Here is a 17,933-nt window from a genome sequence, read left to right as displayed (position 1 = left end):
GGTCTTAGCTAAAAAGCCAGAAAAATCTTGCTGATTTCAAAGAGCCATGGCTAAGTGGCCCCGCAATGAAAAGACAGGCCTACATCACATTGCTGTTTGACATAACTACCCAAAGTCCAAGCTCTTGTTAAAATGGTTCTATCTCCTTGTGGGCTTTCAACTACAATTTGTGTTCTTACTACCGTATATACAAGTCGTGTTTTCAGTGCTTTACAGGAAAATGTATTTTTGATTGCTTAAACTGAAAGTAGTTTTTGTGTAGTTCACAGGTATATGAACTAGCAGGACTATACCTAGATTGACAGTATTGATCAAATACAGAACCTGGTCACCTTATCAAAATAAAGTACTACGGTCAGACTATGTCATAATACTCTGAAGACTATGTCATAATACTCTGATCAAGCTTGAGGATTAAAGTAAATGTGCTGTGTGTAATAAATTTACTGGTCATTTGATATCATAAAGAACTGAACTGAAGTGAATCATTATAGAGAAAAGGAAAAAATCAATTATTGTGTGCTTGTCCATAACTGGGCCACTGTTTAGAGTATATTTAAATATTGACAAAACCACTTAATTCTTATGAGTCTAGAATATAGACACCTCCAGAACTGACCAATCCAAACTTGTTTTGATTAAATATAGAACTACTATGCTAAAGTACACAGGACTAAATCTTAATTCACATAGTCGTTTGATAAGCCAAGTTTGTTTGACCAGAAGTCTTTGACAAAACTTTAAATGGGCAATCGAATTCTCGCACATTTTATACTCCTATTATGACCAGAAATGATAATGTTTATTCTAAATATTTTAGCCAGCATTCTGTATTTTACTGCTATCAGATCAATTCCTGGTGAGCTCAGTCGAGCACGGAATCTAATTTGGCATCGAGTAAATTTCTTCATGTACATGCCTTTTGGAGGGCCCTTTGATGAATTCCTGAATAGTCTGTATAGAGTTGCTAGCACTTCATAATGTTTCTGTTGTCCATGTTTGTAGATGACAGCCCAGGCACGCCTCAGACGTATATCTGATCGAGGGTCCCCAGTGTATTGAGACAATCGGTTCTAAACCAAGCCGTCCAAATTATGGTATGTTTTTAAATTCTTTTTTCGCCTTCTGAATTATTCAAAATGAAGCATTGCCGAGCTGTAAACAAATTCCTATGTCTGCTTGAATATTGGCTGACTGTTCTTTTCAGCATATTTACAGGTGCTTGATGAAAATTTTTATTGACAATATGAAGATGTTGAAATGGTTCAACTAAGAGCTTTAAATGACTAGAAATGAAGTTGTTTACATAAATTATATATATAGAAGCTCCAATAATGGCCGGACTCAGATTTCAACATTGGCTGTAAATTAACTGTTGCTTTGCACAAAACATGACATTCCGGTGTTTGTCTTTTAAATGTTATTCAAGATGTTGACAAATATAACCCTATAAAACCCCCACTAGAAGGTTGTTGGGCCACTACAGAAAAAATATTATCAGTTGGTGAGATACCTTTAAATCTTCCTATATGTGTTGTCACCCTCAGAATGACCCACTGGTATATTTGGTGTAGTCTTTGTATGTAAAGCAGGGAATATTGGAATGCAGGGTGAGTGTTGATTTTATTGATCCAGGGGAATTTTGCCATAAAACACCTGTTAGGAAAAATTCTGTAATTCTGTAATTATTGCTGATGTTATTTTGTCAACCCTTAATAGGCATTTAAGACAAATGAAGATTAATTAAGGTAGTGCATTTTTTGTGCGGGATTGCATCTATGTATCAATAGTGAAAATTTTTAACTATTAAGAACAAAGGTAACGTAATAGTATGAAACTTTTTGAGCAACGTATATAAACTAGTCTTGGATACTTTTTTCTTTTAAGTCATATTGTTATATAGAGCATTAGAACTAAATCATCAAAGTTTGCTGTAAGAGTGACCAAATATTTCTTAACCTTAAGAAAAAGTACCTGTAGATTTTATCATATGAATCATATAATACAATATTTCTGGTGTTGTAAATTTGATCTTCAAATTTTATTTAAAAATAAAGAATGCAACAGCTTGATGTAAATAAGTTAATTTGCTGGATGTTTAAAATAAAACACGCTGTCTTTGTGTGTATTTAAAAGAGAGATTGAAACAGAGACAAGTTTACACCTGACATAGGTGATCTAGGTAGTTTATAAGACAGTGACATTTCAAGTTCCGCTGCTCGTAAGTCGTTAAGAGATAATCTACCTGTTGGCACATAGGGGAAAACTTCTGCCCTGATCATTACAACACTTCAGAAACCTATTCATCATTTAAATTGTTTATTTGCACCTATGTGGATGTCAGAAACAAAATAAAAATTGAAAACAAGAATTTCAGCTCAGAAATTTTTGAGGTATGATGCTTACAGGTAATTCTCTCTCTTGCTGCAGTGTATGAAATTTTCTATTAAGAAAGCTTAATAGAAATGATTCAGAATTTTTAGTTTAAAAAGCTCTTTTGTTTCGTTGTAAAAGCATTTAATTGGGGTCTTTTTTATCAAATTAACAATGAAAAATTTTGTCTCTATACATGGTATGCATAAAACAGTGCATAAATAATCAGTGTGAATTGTTCAATGCCATTTCATATTTCAAAAAGGTAATATTGATTATACGTTGTATTGTTATCTTGCATTACATAATAAATGATCCACTATTTCAACAGGGGAAAGTGGTAAAAAATTGATCAGAAGCTAATACAAGCAGACGTTAGATTTTTTTTTTTTATAAATGTGGTTACAAGAACATTTACTACCAAAGGTCTTTCATATTTCCAAAGATAACAGTAGGTCCTAAATGGGCTGATTACTGGAATGAATGTATTAAGAAAATGGATGCTACATTATATCTTGAGAGCTGGCAATTTTTCCTGTTTAGAGTGGGGGGGGGGGGGGGGGGGGACTGGGAGTAGGATATCAGATGTTGGGACAGTCCAAGATTTTTTATCACAATAATTTAATAAGTCTTTTTTTGTGGAGGGGATAGGCATCTTGACACTAACCCCCCCCCCCCCCCCCCCCCCCCCCCCCACACACACACAGCCACTCCCTCCCCGAACAATATGGCATGGTGTGGTATGAAATATTAAGATAAATGGTCTTTTGGTTCTTAATATTGTCTAATTCAGATGGGATGATCAAGCAAATATTTTCTTCTTTTTAAAATTCTTTTTTATTATGGATTGTAAACAGATTTAAACTTTCAGCAAGAGTAATTTTTATGATAGTTACACACCATTAGTCATTTTATAGCAGAAAATTACAGGAAGGTTTCTATATAAATATGTAATTGAGATTACCTTTCCAAAACTGTGGAGCTTTATATGGAAAAATTGATTAAAAATTATTTTATAATTTTTATTTGCAGTGAAAATATAAGGATGAAGTGAAAATTAGTAAAGCAAGAGAGAATCTTTCCTTGAAGAAATGGCGAAGAGCAAGTTTGAATATGTGAAGCAGTTTGAAGCAGAAGATAAATGTCTGCCCAATTGCTGGATAGTAATCAGAGTTGATGGAAAGTCCTTTCACAGGTTTGTCTTCTGGCAATATTTTTGTATGCTGGTTAAAGGGGAGATGTGCTACATTGCAGGGATTTTATTCTGTGCGTCATTTAAATTTAAATTGTGCCAAACATTAAAAGTATTATTAACTTCCATCTGTCCAAAAAAATATGAGTTTGTGTATATCCTAGTGCTACAACTGTTGCAATAAATAATGTTCAATTATCCTCTCTAAGGTTTACTTGATGATCAAGAATTTTGTAAAGATTTCAAATGTATGAAAGTACCTTATCTCCTTTACGGTAGGTTTCGTTATTACCATAACATTCCTGAACACTTGGCATTGAAATGTAAAAACTAATACATGTAATTTAAAAGTTTTACAAAAATGAAGACTTTAGCTTAAAAAAGAGAATATGATTTTTCCAAGTAAATGAACATATAGGGAAATGTATTTCACCATTTAAATAGATTTTCTTGGTTGGGGTGAGAATGAGGGGAGAAAATATTTCATTTACTATGTACATTTGTAGTAAAAAAGGTATCATTGGTTAGTTTTAATTTAATCCTGACCCATTTCAATTTTCAGTGCCATTGATCTCAAGTGTAAGCTTGCATTTTTTGCCCTGCAGATCCATTTAAATTCCTAAATGAATGGTTTGAAGTGTAAAAATCTGCCAACTTCCTAAACCGTCATTAAATCTTACGGCACATTTAAGAGTGAAGGACTATGAATGTAATATTACCAAAAGAAAATAAATTGGATCAACTTTATCTGGCACTTACCCAGAGCTTTCCCAAATAGAAAACTCCAGTGTCCCATAGTCAGGATAGAAAGAAGAAAGTAACATCAAATATTTAAAAAAATCTTTCATTCAGTTAAGTGTAACCTTTTTCTGCAAGTGCAGAAAATTTGGTCCTGATAAGAATTGAATATAAATTGGGCTTTATTTGTAAAAAGTATTTTATTTGAATTCATAAAATTATGAATGCTTGAATGGCAAAGTTGCAAATTAAGTAAATTTTTGGTTGTGCCATTAAGAATTTGCAATGTTATTGGGGTTTTCTCTTCCAGTGATTGTATGTTGGCTTTTAAATGGGTATTTGTTGATAAACACATTAAAATAGAGACATGTACATTGTGTATTGGGATTTTAAGGGCATAGTATTTATGACACATTTGCATCATACAAAGCAATCTGAAATACCTGAAGATATTTCTTAAAGTAACTAGTATAAAAATCTTTTATTAAATTTTGTTCTCTATATATTGACTAAGGAAGTCAAAAGGACCAAACTATTCTGTCACTTATAAAACAAAAATTGATTTTTTTAATATCAGTTGTAAGACACTGCTAGCATGGGGACGAATCTAGTACAATAGTTCATGATAGGAACCACTTTTTGAAATGCTTATAGAGTATATGTATTACATGCAGGTATAAATATACAGCTTATATCCCTTTGATTTGGTCAGTGCATTGTTTTATAGACCTTATGAGAGTACTATAAATTCCTTATATTACGCAAGTACTTAATCCCACGATCTCGCTGGTTTGTATCAAATCGCGAGAATGTAAAATCACGAACGCAGAACTTTTTTCATTATTTCTTATTGTTTTCAACTTTCAAAAATTGATAGCGAGATTTTAAAATTCGCAAAGGATGTTTCTCGCGATTTTACATGGATATTAATTCCTCGCGTTTAATTAGGAATCTACAGTATATATATCAACCTAGAGCAGTCAATTGGACATGCAGCAATTGACCTATCATATGCTTGGGAAGAATATAATATTATAATGATAATAATTCACACCATGTACACAATTGTAAAGAACTGTGGTTTCATCAATATTAATTGAGTACCAATTTTCGTGGATTTCATAGGTTTCAAAAAGAGAGAGAGAGAGAGAAAAGAGAGAGAGAGAGATAGAGAGAGAGAGAAGGAGAGACTTTGAATATAAGACATTATTTATGTAATAAATGTAATTATATTTGCCTCGAACAGATTTGCAGATGTGCACCACTTTGTGAAGCCCAATGATGACCGGGGTCTGAACCTGATGACCCGGGCGGCCCAGTGTGTGATGGACGAGTACAAGGATGTGGTACTCTGCTATGGACAGAGTGATGAGTACAGTTTTGTCTTCAAGAAAAATACAAATGTCTTCAACAGACGTGGAAGGTACAGTTTAAAATTTGATTCAAACTTGCAGTAATTATTTATTTTCATTAATGTCAAAATTTATGGAATGAGATGTTATGAATCTTTATTTGGTAAATAGGTACATTTTATTCAAATATGCCATTTCTAAAAACCACAAAGATACCTTAAAAATATACTAAATTGCATGACGTTAGTAAATTTTGTGTTACGATTACTTTGAAGAGGTAAACTGTAAGTGTATGTTCCCTCCTTCTTTCTTGACAAAACAGCATATGGCCACATATTGTGTAGGGAAAAAATCAGAGTGGGATTTGAACATGGGTCCTCTTTATATTTCCATTTTGCTGCTTTACCAAGTGAGCAGTCTTGGTCTCAGTCGCATACTGTCATTAAATATAATCAAATGAATGTATATATACTGTAAGCCAACTTTTATTAGCTTGCAGGAAATTTTCGCGAGAGCCTCATCATCAGTATTATTTCTCACCACAAACTAGTGGTTGTAGTATGGTTGCAGGAACAACATGGGTCTAGATAAGACTTTTTCGTTGTGAAAAATAGTCCAGTAGTCTACAATTAAGAGCTAACTGCGTTAAAGCTAGCAGTAATGTCGTACATCTGACTCTGCCATCTGTATCTTGCAGAACGTAGGAAATGCTAATAGAATATCACTGCACTCTAAAGTTAACCTTAAAACTATTGGAGTGTTTGAAACATGTCTATGATGCCAAAGCAAATAATCAAAATTTCTCTTTTTTGATTAAAAAAAAACATTTTGCCAAGCGGAGGTTGCTCCTTGCAGTAAACTCCCAGTACTTATCTCCTTATTTAGGATTTAGACATTCATGCATGAATTTTTAATAAGAAATACAAATAAACATAATGAAATCTTTCTGTTTTCAGTAAAATAATGAGTAATGTGGTCAGTTTGTTCACCTCCTCCTATGTCTTCTATTGGCCGCGATATTTCAACACACAATCTATGCAGTACCCCCCAGCATTTGATGGGCGTGTTGTCTTGTATCCTGGGGACAAGAATCTCCGAGACTATCTGGCATGGAGGCAAGCAGATTGTAAGCAGATTTATTGAGCATGTTTTTGATTGGTCATATGAGATCAAGGTTATGATGAAATATACCGGTACAGTAATTAGAAATCTCTTTTATTGCTTAGATCGGGTGTTTAAAACTCGTTTTCTAATATTAAAGGAAAATATTTTTAAAAATTTCATTGTCTTTAATTCTAAAGATATTATTAGACATATATTTTTTTGTAGGTCATATTAACAATTTGTATAACACATGTTTTTGGAAGCTGGTGCAAGAAAGGGGGCTAACTCCTGCACAATCCCAGGAAAAGTTGAAGGTCAGTATAGGAGTAATATTAAAAATATCACGACATGTATTGTATCATCCCTCAATATTTTTCAAACAGCTAAATAAACAGATTGATTTTCTTTCAGGGCACCTTGTCTAGTGATAAAAATGAGCTGCTATTCAACGATTTTAGTCTGAACTACAATAACTTGCCAGAAATGTACAGGAAAGGAACAGTCATTATTCATCAAAAGGTTGATTTTGCTTCTTGAAATATTTACTGTATTTTTTATGCATGATGAAAAAAGTATGTTAATGATTCAATGCTTAATTTGAATAGAGTAATATGGTTCAAGTTATGCATTACTTGTTTATTTGATTGTAGGAAAAAGAGCTGGATGCAAATTCCATGTCACCATTGGAAAGGAGTCCACGGAATTCTGTCTCATTTAGTTTCCAAGGCGACTACATCCCTCGGACACGAGTCCAAATTCTCCACAGTGATATCATCAGCGAAAAATTCTGGACTGAACATCCACAAATTTTAGATGGAGTCAAAAAATAGTAAATGTAATGGTAGTGTGTGCTGAATGGTGATTTTTATTTTTATTTTTTTTGGAGGGGGACTTTTTTTTTAATAACTTTTAAAAATGATGGTATGTGTATGTATGGACAAAAAATCATTGTGAACTGTAAAAACTCAGGCAGCCATTCAAATAGTTTGCTTGGAATGTGTCATGAATGTTGTTTTACAAAGTGGAGTGGACATTTCTACATTATGTTTTGTACGATGTACATATAGTTTATTTCCCGTTTTATTCATGTTTATAATTAATTACCATTATACTCAATTACGCAATATGTACCATAGTGTCTCTTAAAGCAATGTGCATGTTCAAGATTGTTAACATAAATGTATATCTATAATGTTATCATTTACAAGCATTGTTTCATTTCTACTGTCATTTATTTAATTAAATATGTAGATAACCCAAAAGACTTTCTCATTTGCAATGTAGTAGTCTATTACTCTCATCTTTATAGCTGACTGAAGGCTCTAATCATATAAGGAATCATTTTTTGAGTATTACGAGGTGATAATTTCGGTCGGGGCGTGATCAAATCCAATAAAGCCCGAAGGGCTTTATGATAGATTTGATCATGCCCCGACCGAAATTATCACCTCATAATATTCAAAGAATGATTCCTTATTACTTATATTTATATAATTTTAAGCCATCGTACGATTAAATATTTAAATATGAAGAAGCAAACCCCGCCGGCGCCTCAATTTGGCATCATTTGTATTATGGGTTATATAGTACAAAATCGATAAGTAGTGTTATCACAGTCAAGCCACTGGAAAATGTAAATATATATCCATAGTTGTGTTTACAATTCATTGCAATTTGACAAATTCAAGAAGTGAAGACAAGACAATCAAAATCTTATCTATATAATTTTGAAAAGTTATATTAAATAATTTATATACATGTAGTCTATGAATATTATTGCTACGAGGGTCAATCAAAAAATACGAAGACAATGTGGATGTCTATCATATATTTTTAATGAGAGTCATACTTAAAAGATTAATCTATGCACCAACACTTATGTTATTGATATGCAAAGTCTTAGTCCATTTGATGAAACGGTATTTTTGTTATCCCTTTTTAAAAACAACATGTTTTGTCACCACGGCGCACGGTAACGTTCAAAACACGACGTCAAAATTAAACACGCACAGGTTATAGATATACCCCATCTTCATATCACGCTTAGTCTCTTGTGCCTTTCTCCTTACAATTTAAAATGGCACTGAACCACTTAACATCTTACTTGCACACATTTGTTCGAAAATCATAAGTTAGTTCTTCAAAGATTTCATTTTTTTCTAACCGTGTATCTCTTAGTTTACAGCAAGGATAACCCTAGAAGTCGGTTGACGTTACTTATTTTTTTTTGACCAAATATTTACAGATATTCTACTCTCTTTCGGACTGTTTTATATTCAAAATACAATTATCACCACCCCCACAAAATTTATTACAGTTAAACACAAACTTGCAAATAATTGTTGACTTATTTTTTGCACCATTGAGCATTTTCACAGCTTGTGTCGGCTTTTTCCTGGGTTAAATCCATTTTGTTTGTACCCCTCGTTGCGCCGTGACGTCCGGCGACGTCGATGTTTTTAGTCAATTTTAAAGAGGACTATCTGTCTTTAGTTACTAATATCTGTTCGACAAAACAATATATCCTGTCATTGTTTAGAACTTAGAATACCAAGACAAAACTTAATTTGAGGTTTCAATATCATTTGTTTTTAAGCCCAATTTATAGAGATATTACTTTCAACATTAAATGGATTATTGTTGACATTACACAAATTTTGACCGTGCGCCGTGACCTCATTTTTGCAGGATTAGATTCTAAATAATTCTTAGAAATAAAGGAATTTATTAACTTTTTTTCTTGGAAACTGTTTGAAACTGTTGCTAAATTATGTCTAACAAATTTAGTAATGATATGACGTTAAATAACATAGCTATGACAAAAGTCTTCGTATTTTTTGATTGACCCTCGTATATTATGAAAATTATCATAACTGAAACATTTTGCTTTGGTTGCAAAGATCCATTGCTTCAATAGAAAGATTTAAAATTCAAAACAATTCTTCGTTTGCTTTAAAGCTGAACACTACTCGTAAAAGGCATTGTCACCATATTTCATGGTAGAAAATTTTTAGATGTTTACTAAATTTCATAGCTTCTCTATTTTCTATAAAAGTTGAAAATTCATTTCTTTTATGTTTACCAAATCAGAACTTGGAACATTACATTTCAGTCTAAACATTTTGGCATTGAATGAATAATATTATGATTAAGATACTGTGCAATAAGGCTTCCAACAAATTTAAATCACTTTTAAAAGCTTACATTATTACAAGTCACACACAAGAACAACAAATATTCATTTTTTTCTATTTTATTGTATATTTAAATTAAGACTTGTTGGTATCAGTACATACATTTAGGATGTATTACCAAACATTCAAATTAACATTCAACATGCACTCTCCACAGACATACAGTTACATGTAGAGTGAATACATTTATAAAACGCATAAACTACGCAAAAGTCTCTCATTCTTATAGTGTTCATCAACCTAGAACATGGTATACATGTACATAAACAATTTTCTTCATGATTGGCACAATCAAATAGCACATGATTGTATAAAAAAAAATCTAGAGGGACATTTGTAAATTGAAATATCAATTTTCTGATCACATTGTGCCATATTTAGAATATGTACTGGATAATTAAATACTTTAGAAAAAAATAAGGAGACACTTTTAATGTTATGCATAAAATTCACTGTATATACATGTATATCCACTTTAACGGAACAACAGAATTTACTATTACAGTTATGTGATAGACTAAAAAGTCACATTTGTGTGACAAAAAACTTTGATAAGTTTTTTAATCAGAAGGGAGCAAGACCATGTCACAAAAAGTACATAGGGAGGGCCCTTACAGTCCATTCAATTTCGTTTCTTTTCCAACTTGAATTTAAAGTTACTTCATAGAACAAAGTCTCTTTCATCCATTCATTTATCATGATTTGTTTAGAATTTTTCTTGTTTTCTTTCTATCCACATATACGTGTACTTTTGTTTTGCTTGGTTTTTTTATTGAAAGGTGTCATGATGTTTTGTGATGTTTGTTCTTCAATTGCATTTCATCATCAATGTGAAAATATTTTACAATAATATGATAGTACAGTGTACTCATCAGAAATTTGGTTGGATCATGTCCACACAGCCTTGGACACATTGTACACCTTCCCAGAAATTAAACATATAAAACATATATATATATATATAATTAAGATATCCCTGGGATTAAGAATTTCATATCACAGAAAAAGAAAATATTCCAATCGGAACTATAACCACTTCTTCTTTGAAACTCCACAAAGACAAGCACAGTGCCTTCGACCATATTTTTGCTATCCAGTACAATGGTGTAACAGCAAGTCCTGAGTTCTGCCCTTTAAGATTTGCATATCAAACAACTGGCTCACTTGCTTATGGGGAGGTAGTTTGAACATCTATTACATTAGTGAGACTATTAGTACTACTCAAGACTTTCTGTGCATTTAGATGTTTTTCGGCTTTCATTCGTTTGTAGTCTCCCTTCATGAAAAGAATCACTGAGCATACAGCCAATGTAGTCAAGGCATTCATGAAAAGACCCGGCACTGAAAAAGAAAGAAAAGAATGTACACTTGTCCTTTTGCTGTTCAAATTACATAGAAAGAGAAATGGTCTCAATCTGTCATATCTTAGAATTTTAAACATTTAATTACATGTAGTTTTTCATCATAATTGTTTACAATGTAAAAGTACTGAAACCTGATAAATCTAGAAGTCAAATGGTCATTCAAAATTTGAATGTTAGTTGTTAAGATGACAAGCGAGATACTAGTATAGTGCACACAAATGTCTCTTTAGAATTTATTTTGAGGTTAGAAGTAAACTGAAGTTCATTACATTGTTACATAGAAATGTATATAAATCGTTTATAGTGCAAGCCTATCAAATAATTAATACTTGGGATACAGGCAGCAAGATATATATATTTGTTTTATTTACCTGTCCAATCCTGAGGGGTGAAAGAATTACTTCCACTACTGCATCCAGACCCTGGGAGAAAAAGTTGAAAGTTCATATACATGGTACAAGAAGAATACATGCAAAACACAATACACAAATGTTCTGGTCAGAGGTAAAAATATACTGGGGTAAGTAAATTGAAAAAATGTGAGTGAAAAATAATAATAAATCATCCATATACTTATAAACCTATACATAACATAATTTCATCACTGGCCAAGGGTGAAAATCTACCCTTCTTGAAAAGAGAAGACTGTCACCCTCGGTTATATACCGGTACATATATTTCTTTCATCAAGGACTTCTATAAACACGGTTTTACACTGAGAATGACTCTCACCTTGAGCACAGGCCGAGTCGGCCAATTGTGCCGCGGACAGTGGCTGTGTCAGGAATTGGGTCACTAAGATGATGATGATCCCCTGGACTTGTCTGCAAGGAATTGAACAATATTGATAGGAACATTAAAAACAAATGAAATTGAGAGAAAAACTACTTTACGGAATATAAAATGTTCTTGACCTTATCTTTAAAATGATATTAAATTGAACATAGGTATTGGGACTAGTTTTTTTTTTATTTCCAATGGAATGTCAAGACAAAAAGTACAGGACAAAGAAAGATCGAATCAAAATTACGATGTCAATGTGGATCTAGCATTAAAAAACAATTTGAAACCTACCCGGACACTATCAGAAGACCAGAGCTTGTGGCTTCAGCAACAGGGTAGGTTATTTCAACAGCTAACTCCATAGAGATTGGATACATGGCAAAAGCAAAGGTTCCAAACCCTGTCACCATCACAGCTATCAGTACCTCCTGGTCCTTATACCTAGCTGCCTAAAACACACAAAGAGGACATACATCTAATAAGGACAAGAATCTTCTTTAAGTCTACTCAACAGTATACCTGTTGCAATGAATATTTCAAAGATGTCAGCTTGTTTCCATTTTGATAATATAACTGTAAAACATTTTTTTTTTAAATTCCATAATGCTAAACAGTAACATCATCATCAGAAGCTGTTTTGCTGTGAACCAGTCCTATAACGCCTTTTGTATTTGTTACCATAATATGTATAGGCTCTGGCAGTTTATAAATTAACTTGTTGTCAACCAGTATAATACTGGGAAATACATTGTAGTAAAAATGTCTACTAAAAAAGTTGGTTACAGTATTAAGGTACCAAAATTAGCAATATTTACCTAGAATACAGTGCTTTTTCATATTTTATATCAAATTAATAACAGAAACCAAAATTTTAATTGCAGTATGTATAACCTCAGAAAACACTATGCAGCATAGTGTATAGTAATGACTGGAAACAATTACATTACTATTACATTTATTTATTTTAATGTAAAATAATTAGCACAGTATTTGATATGGTACCTGAAAAAAGGCTACTCCAAATATTACTGCAAATCCGTAGGAGACCTTCACAACTTCCTCAAATCGCTTGGTTTTGTCCACATAGATTCCAGCAATAATAGCCCCCACCACACCACCCACGATCATCAGGGCCCCACAAAGCCCCGCATAGTCCTAGAGGGGAGCATGATTGATTATTATTAGATAAAACAAACAAAATATCAACTTAATACTCATACGTACACATTTATACATGGTCTTGAATTGATTAAAGAGATCATTCATGCACAGATACTTAGATGAACATTCCATAGGCATACTGTAAAATTAATGTATTACAACTAGCATGTACAATATTCAATGGTAATTGATTTTTCAACAAGTTAGCCTGGATTTAACTTTTCAAAATGTACCTTATCTTATACACATGCATGACATTTAATAGTGAAAGCTGCATTCCACCAAAAAAACTAAATAGAATACACAGCCAAATGTAATACATTTACATCCTTGAGAACAATGCTGTACAGCTAGTAGTACATGTATTTCTGTCCCTATGAGATCACAACATGCTTACATTGGAGTATCCTCTAGGACACAGTGCCTGGTCAAGGAATGATGTCACTGCCGAGAAGACAGCCAGGCCTGTCCCAAAACTAAGGCACAGGACCCAGTAGTTCTTGCTTTTAGCAATCTGCAAAGAGCACAAGTTCATTTCTATTGTACATGTACCAATAGGTTTGATCTTTATCATTTTTACATTATGGGCCTAAATACTGAAACATCAAATAGGACGTGCTACAAATTTAAACAAAGTTTTCATAATTGGGAACCTTTTTCAATCCCTCTTTAAATGGTTCTGAGTCTTCCTCGGCGCTGGCGGTAGGAGGGGTGGGGGGAACTGATGAACACACCCCGAATGTTGACATTACGACTACCAAAAAGGCTGGAGAGGATATAACCCAGAGCTATTTAAAAATAAAGTACATTGTACATGAATGGTACTTGAATGTTGATATACATTTAAAATGCAAAATTTGAAGTTTTTTATATTGTTTTGTTTTTAAACAAATTTTCATATCTTGAAAAAATATATGACATCATTAAAAAGACTTTTCTTACAGCTCTTGGAAGCTCTTCCGAGTTGCATCCATTCACCATAGCAGGTGCTATAAGATTAGCTGCTAAAATTCCTAGAGGGTTGGCTACAAATCAGAGGTAATACTTGAATGATTTAATGTTACAAATTTTGGTTCTGTTTATGTAACAAATAAAAGATATTTAGGAACAAAATTCACAAATTACATTGTTAGACCTACATGATTTTATTCTTAAAATGATTTTTATCACATTTACATTTATTAAGATTTTACAAATGAATCATGCCTGGGTTTCTTTCAGTAAAAATAAAACCCCAACAAACATATTATGGTGTATTAAATGATGGATGAAGGAAAGTCTGAGTAAACTTATTCACAGATAGCCTATGCCTACCCATGGAAGCCAGCATGTTAGCTGTTGCTCTTTGGGAATCAGGAAACCACAAGGCTGCTAGTTTAGTGGGTGCAAACATCACAAAAGGTTGAGAGATGGCTGCCAATGTTTGCCCTGCCAGCAAGATCCAAAACCTCAGTTCTAATGAAATTCCATCAAAGGTACTCACATTTCTCAAAAAGTTTCCTATACCATTCAGCCATGCTGACATTAGAATCTGTAATGGTAAAAATGTGGCTTCTAGTGAAAATGTAAAGGATGTGTATAGTATAGTTCAATATATATTAAGATAAATTCAGTTTCTTTTTGCTGAATAAAAAAAATTGATATCCAATTAAAAAAAGAGCTCTAATAGATATTAAATAACACTTTAAAATTTAACTCTAGATTTTTTCGTATTAAGAGAACAAAACTGCCAACAGATTTGATGGTTTGACACAATCTCTGCATGTACTATCTTTATAATTATATATATGTGTATAATTGTTTTTCTTTATTTCTACAGATTTTGTCAAAACCAAGCTTTGAACTGCTTGAATGCAATTACATATCATACAGCTGTGTATTAATGACACTTACACTAGAACGTAATCCATAAGTATCTAAAACCCATGATGCAGTGAAACCAAAGGGAACCGATGCTACCATAAAAATCAGTGACAACACATTGACTTTAAAAGCATTTATATTGTAGTATGTACTGGTAAGATCAGCAATTGGTGAAAATGTTATCCATGTCTGAAAAAATAGAATTTAAATAAAATGACTACATAATATCAATATGTATTTTCTTTCTCTGTACTAATAATTATCTACAATGGTAGAATAATGTTTGTTCAATTCTTAATGGTGAGCAATTGTATTTATTTTGAGTTCGAATTAGTAATATTACTTATTTGAAATCAAAATAAATACTAACATAATATCATTTTAAATAAAATATAACAATGACTGCTGCAAATATATTTTGCTTTAAAAAAAATCGCACTGAACATTTAATTTCCTACAGATTCACAGTTGCACTTATAGGCCTAATATTAATAAAAATCATAATAAGATGCATTTGTCCTAGCTGCAGGTCTGTAGCTCCCGGTCTGAAAAAATTTGGATGGACGACCTGGGAGCTACAGTCCCTCCCATAGTAAAAAACTGCAATTTACGGAACACAAAAAATTGCGCTAGTTTTGGACTGATTAACCTTATTTATACACAAACTCTGTGAAAACAATTAGTACCATTAAATTTTTTAGACAATTTACTACTGATATTACTTGCCTCAGACTTTCTTTGAAACATGCTAACCGACCTCGGAAAATAAAGTATATTAATTCACGTCGAGATCGAGAGTCGCCATTTTTACATGAAACAAACTGCACCACTTCACTTTACAGGGCTGGTGATCGTGTTTAAAAGAATATAAGAGGCAAGTTAAGTGACGATATCTGTAGCAAATTGTCCGAGGAATTTTTTTGGATTAAATATTTGTACAGAATATGTTCGGAAATGAGATGAATCAGTCCAAAACTAGCGAAATTTTTGGTGCGCCATAAATTTCCGTTTTTTTACCATGAGAGGCACTGTAGCTCCCAGGTCATTTATCCGAATTTTTTCAGACTGGGAGCTACAGACCCGCAGCTACATTTGTCCTTGACATCTAATGTAAAAACAAATGTAATCAATCAGACGGTTTAAAAGAAGCATTTCAACGTAGCTATACATAGCCTTAGAGCTGACTCATTTTAAATGCATCTCGCATAAACAATGATAAACCTGACTGATATTTTTTTTAAGATAACAAGCTACTGATAACTCTGTTGCCAAGAGACTTAGAAAGTGTTTTTAGAAGTTTCTTGGGTACGTACCATTGCATTTGACAAATTCAAAATAACAATGACGATAAGAATGAACCATCGTCTTGCATATACAACATATTCTTCCTCTGGTTTAGAGACAATTGATTGTTGACTCTCTGATTTCATCGGCCCGTTATTTTTTGATCCACCGGAGGGAGCCATTTTGAAATCATGTGACTTTAACTCCATATCAGGATTTCCTGCACTTCGAGTTCGATTGAAATAAAAATCCTTGAAGTTGTTTTCCTTGTCAGAATCCTCTTCTAAATGACTCACATTTGAAACAGAATTCCTATTTTCGAATAGAATAAACTCTTCTGTAAAAGTTGGCCTTTGACTTTTCTCATGCCGAGTAACTTTGCCCTATGCTACTATCAGTATGATAGCGCCCGACCACTCGATGCATTGTCGAAAGACATCCAATTTCTTATTTCCGTTTAAAAAGTTTAAATTTTTTCGTTGTTAGTCTGGAAATAACTTGAGCGGTGATAAATTAATTCACCTTATTACAGCAGTGTTTCTTAGTGAATACCACTACTGAAAATTGCAGTCCAATTTTAAACGAATCGCTTGAGGAATTTTTTAAATTTATCAAATCTTAATTCTAGATCGATTTATCGATCAAATCGGATTTTTTTTATTACCTCCTTTTCACGATATTGATTTCATCTTCCTCTTAATGCCTGGAAGTCGAAGTCAAACGAATACATACCGAAGTTTTCAAACCCCACTCTTTCCCAATAAATGATTGTAACAATCCGTTTGTCGGGTGCTTACATGATTTTATCTGTTGAGTTTTGGTTGGATTAGTTGCATTTTTATCTGAAGTACTGTACTCTAAGCATGCTAAGATTTGATAAGTTCTCGCGATATCTTGGTGACGATGACTAATAATTTGGTTAAAAGGTTTTTCTTAAATATTGAAATATGAAATTAATCTTTCCAAAAGTCTATAGACCTAGCTTCGATCGATTGAGAGGAGTTAATTTTGCATATATATATTGCAAGGATTTCCACGCTGTTCTAATGCCCGTCAGGTGTCCAATATTCATAAGAAGTCTTACATGATTTATTCTCGTTTTTATATATAAATTGTATGCTGTATAAATTAAAACCCTAATTGAGACCGGGTACAAGAAAACTATATGCATTGTGTGGATCCAAAATATCTGTATCATCATGCAAAAGCAAAATCTCTTATCGCTCTGACCAAAAACACAAGATAATACGCATTTAAACTGAATCGACTGTTTTTCCTATCTAAAGATTTGCATATAGCCTATATAAACTATTTGCATATACAAGTGTTGAATTATAACTCCCTGGATACACTAGCTTTATATGGCTACAGAAACGTGACATCGGGAGGAGGAGGACAGTTTTTCCCCCCTTTTTTGCGGGGGGGGGGGGGGGGGGCTATAAAAAAAATTTTGAACGAACTGCCGCCATTCCATTATTGGGGCATAGTGTTGGTAAACAAAATTTAAGATACAACGCACCCCCAC

The 17,933-nt window shown here is 32.9% G+C and overlaps 2 protein-coding genes across 5 annotated transcripts; one reads left to right on the top strand and one right to left on the bottom strand.

Annotated features, from left to right (window-relative positions):
- The first annotated feature begins 876 nt into the window (after nt 1-876).
- LOC128181776 (probable tRNA(His) guanylyltransferase) lies at nt 877-8,021 on the top strand. Of its 4 annotated transcripts, none has more exons than XM_052850296.1 (8): nt 877-911; nt 1,006-1,097; nt 3,406-3,568; nt 5,550-5,726; nt 6,612-6,781; nt 6,985-7,073; nt 7,171-7,278; nt 7,410-8,021. In XM_052850296.1, exons 3-8 carry the CDS (start codon nt 3,465-3,467, stop codon nt 7,587-7,589), a joined length of 828 nt encoding a protein of 275 aa, XP_052706256.1. In that variant the 5' UTR covers nt 877-911; nt 1,006-1,097; nt 3,406-3,464; the 3' UTR covers nt 7,590-8,021. The 4 variants fall into 4 exon arrangements, with proteins under 4 accessions (XP_052706256.1, XP_052706257.1, XP_052706255.1 ...); XM_052850297.1 differs by having other exon boundaries at nt 879-897; XM_052850295.1 differs by lacking the exon at nt 877-911 and having other exon boundaries at nt 928-1,097.
- Nucleotides 8,022-9,996: 1,975 nt separating this feature from the next.
- LOC128181936 (solute carrier family 49 member A3-like) lies at nt 9,997-17,210 on the bottom strand. The gene is made up of 11 exons (XM_052850519.1): nt 16,438-17,210; nt 15,155-15,313; nt 14,576-14,792; nt 14,204-14,286; nt 13,915-14,049; nt 13,659-13,775; nt 13,103-13,255; nt 12,392-12,549; nt 12,050-12,141; nt 11,689-11,739; nt 9,997-11,294 (listed from the first exon to the last, which is right to left on the bottom strand). Exons 1-11 carry the CDS (start codon nt 16,615-16,617, stop codon nt 11,122-11,124), a joined length of 1,518 nt encoding a protein of 505 aa, XP_052706479.1. The 5' UTR covers nt 16,618-17,210; the 3' UTR covers nt 9,997-11,121.
- Between the last annotated feature and the right edge of the window lie 723 nt (nt 17,211-17,933).

This window comes from Crassostrea angulata, chromosome 4, assembly GCF_025612915.1.
Source record: "Crassostrea angulata isolate pt1a10 chromosome 4, ASM2561291v2, whole genome shotgun sequence".
Lineage (NCBI taxonomy): Eukaryota > Metazoa > Mollusca > Bivalvia > Ostreida > Ostreidae > Magallana > Magallana angulata.
Note: the sequence above shows the minus strand (reverse complement) of the source record. Positions and strands in the feature narration are given on the sequence as shown.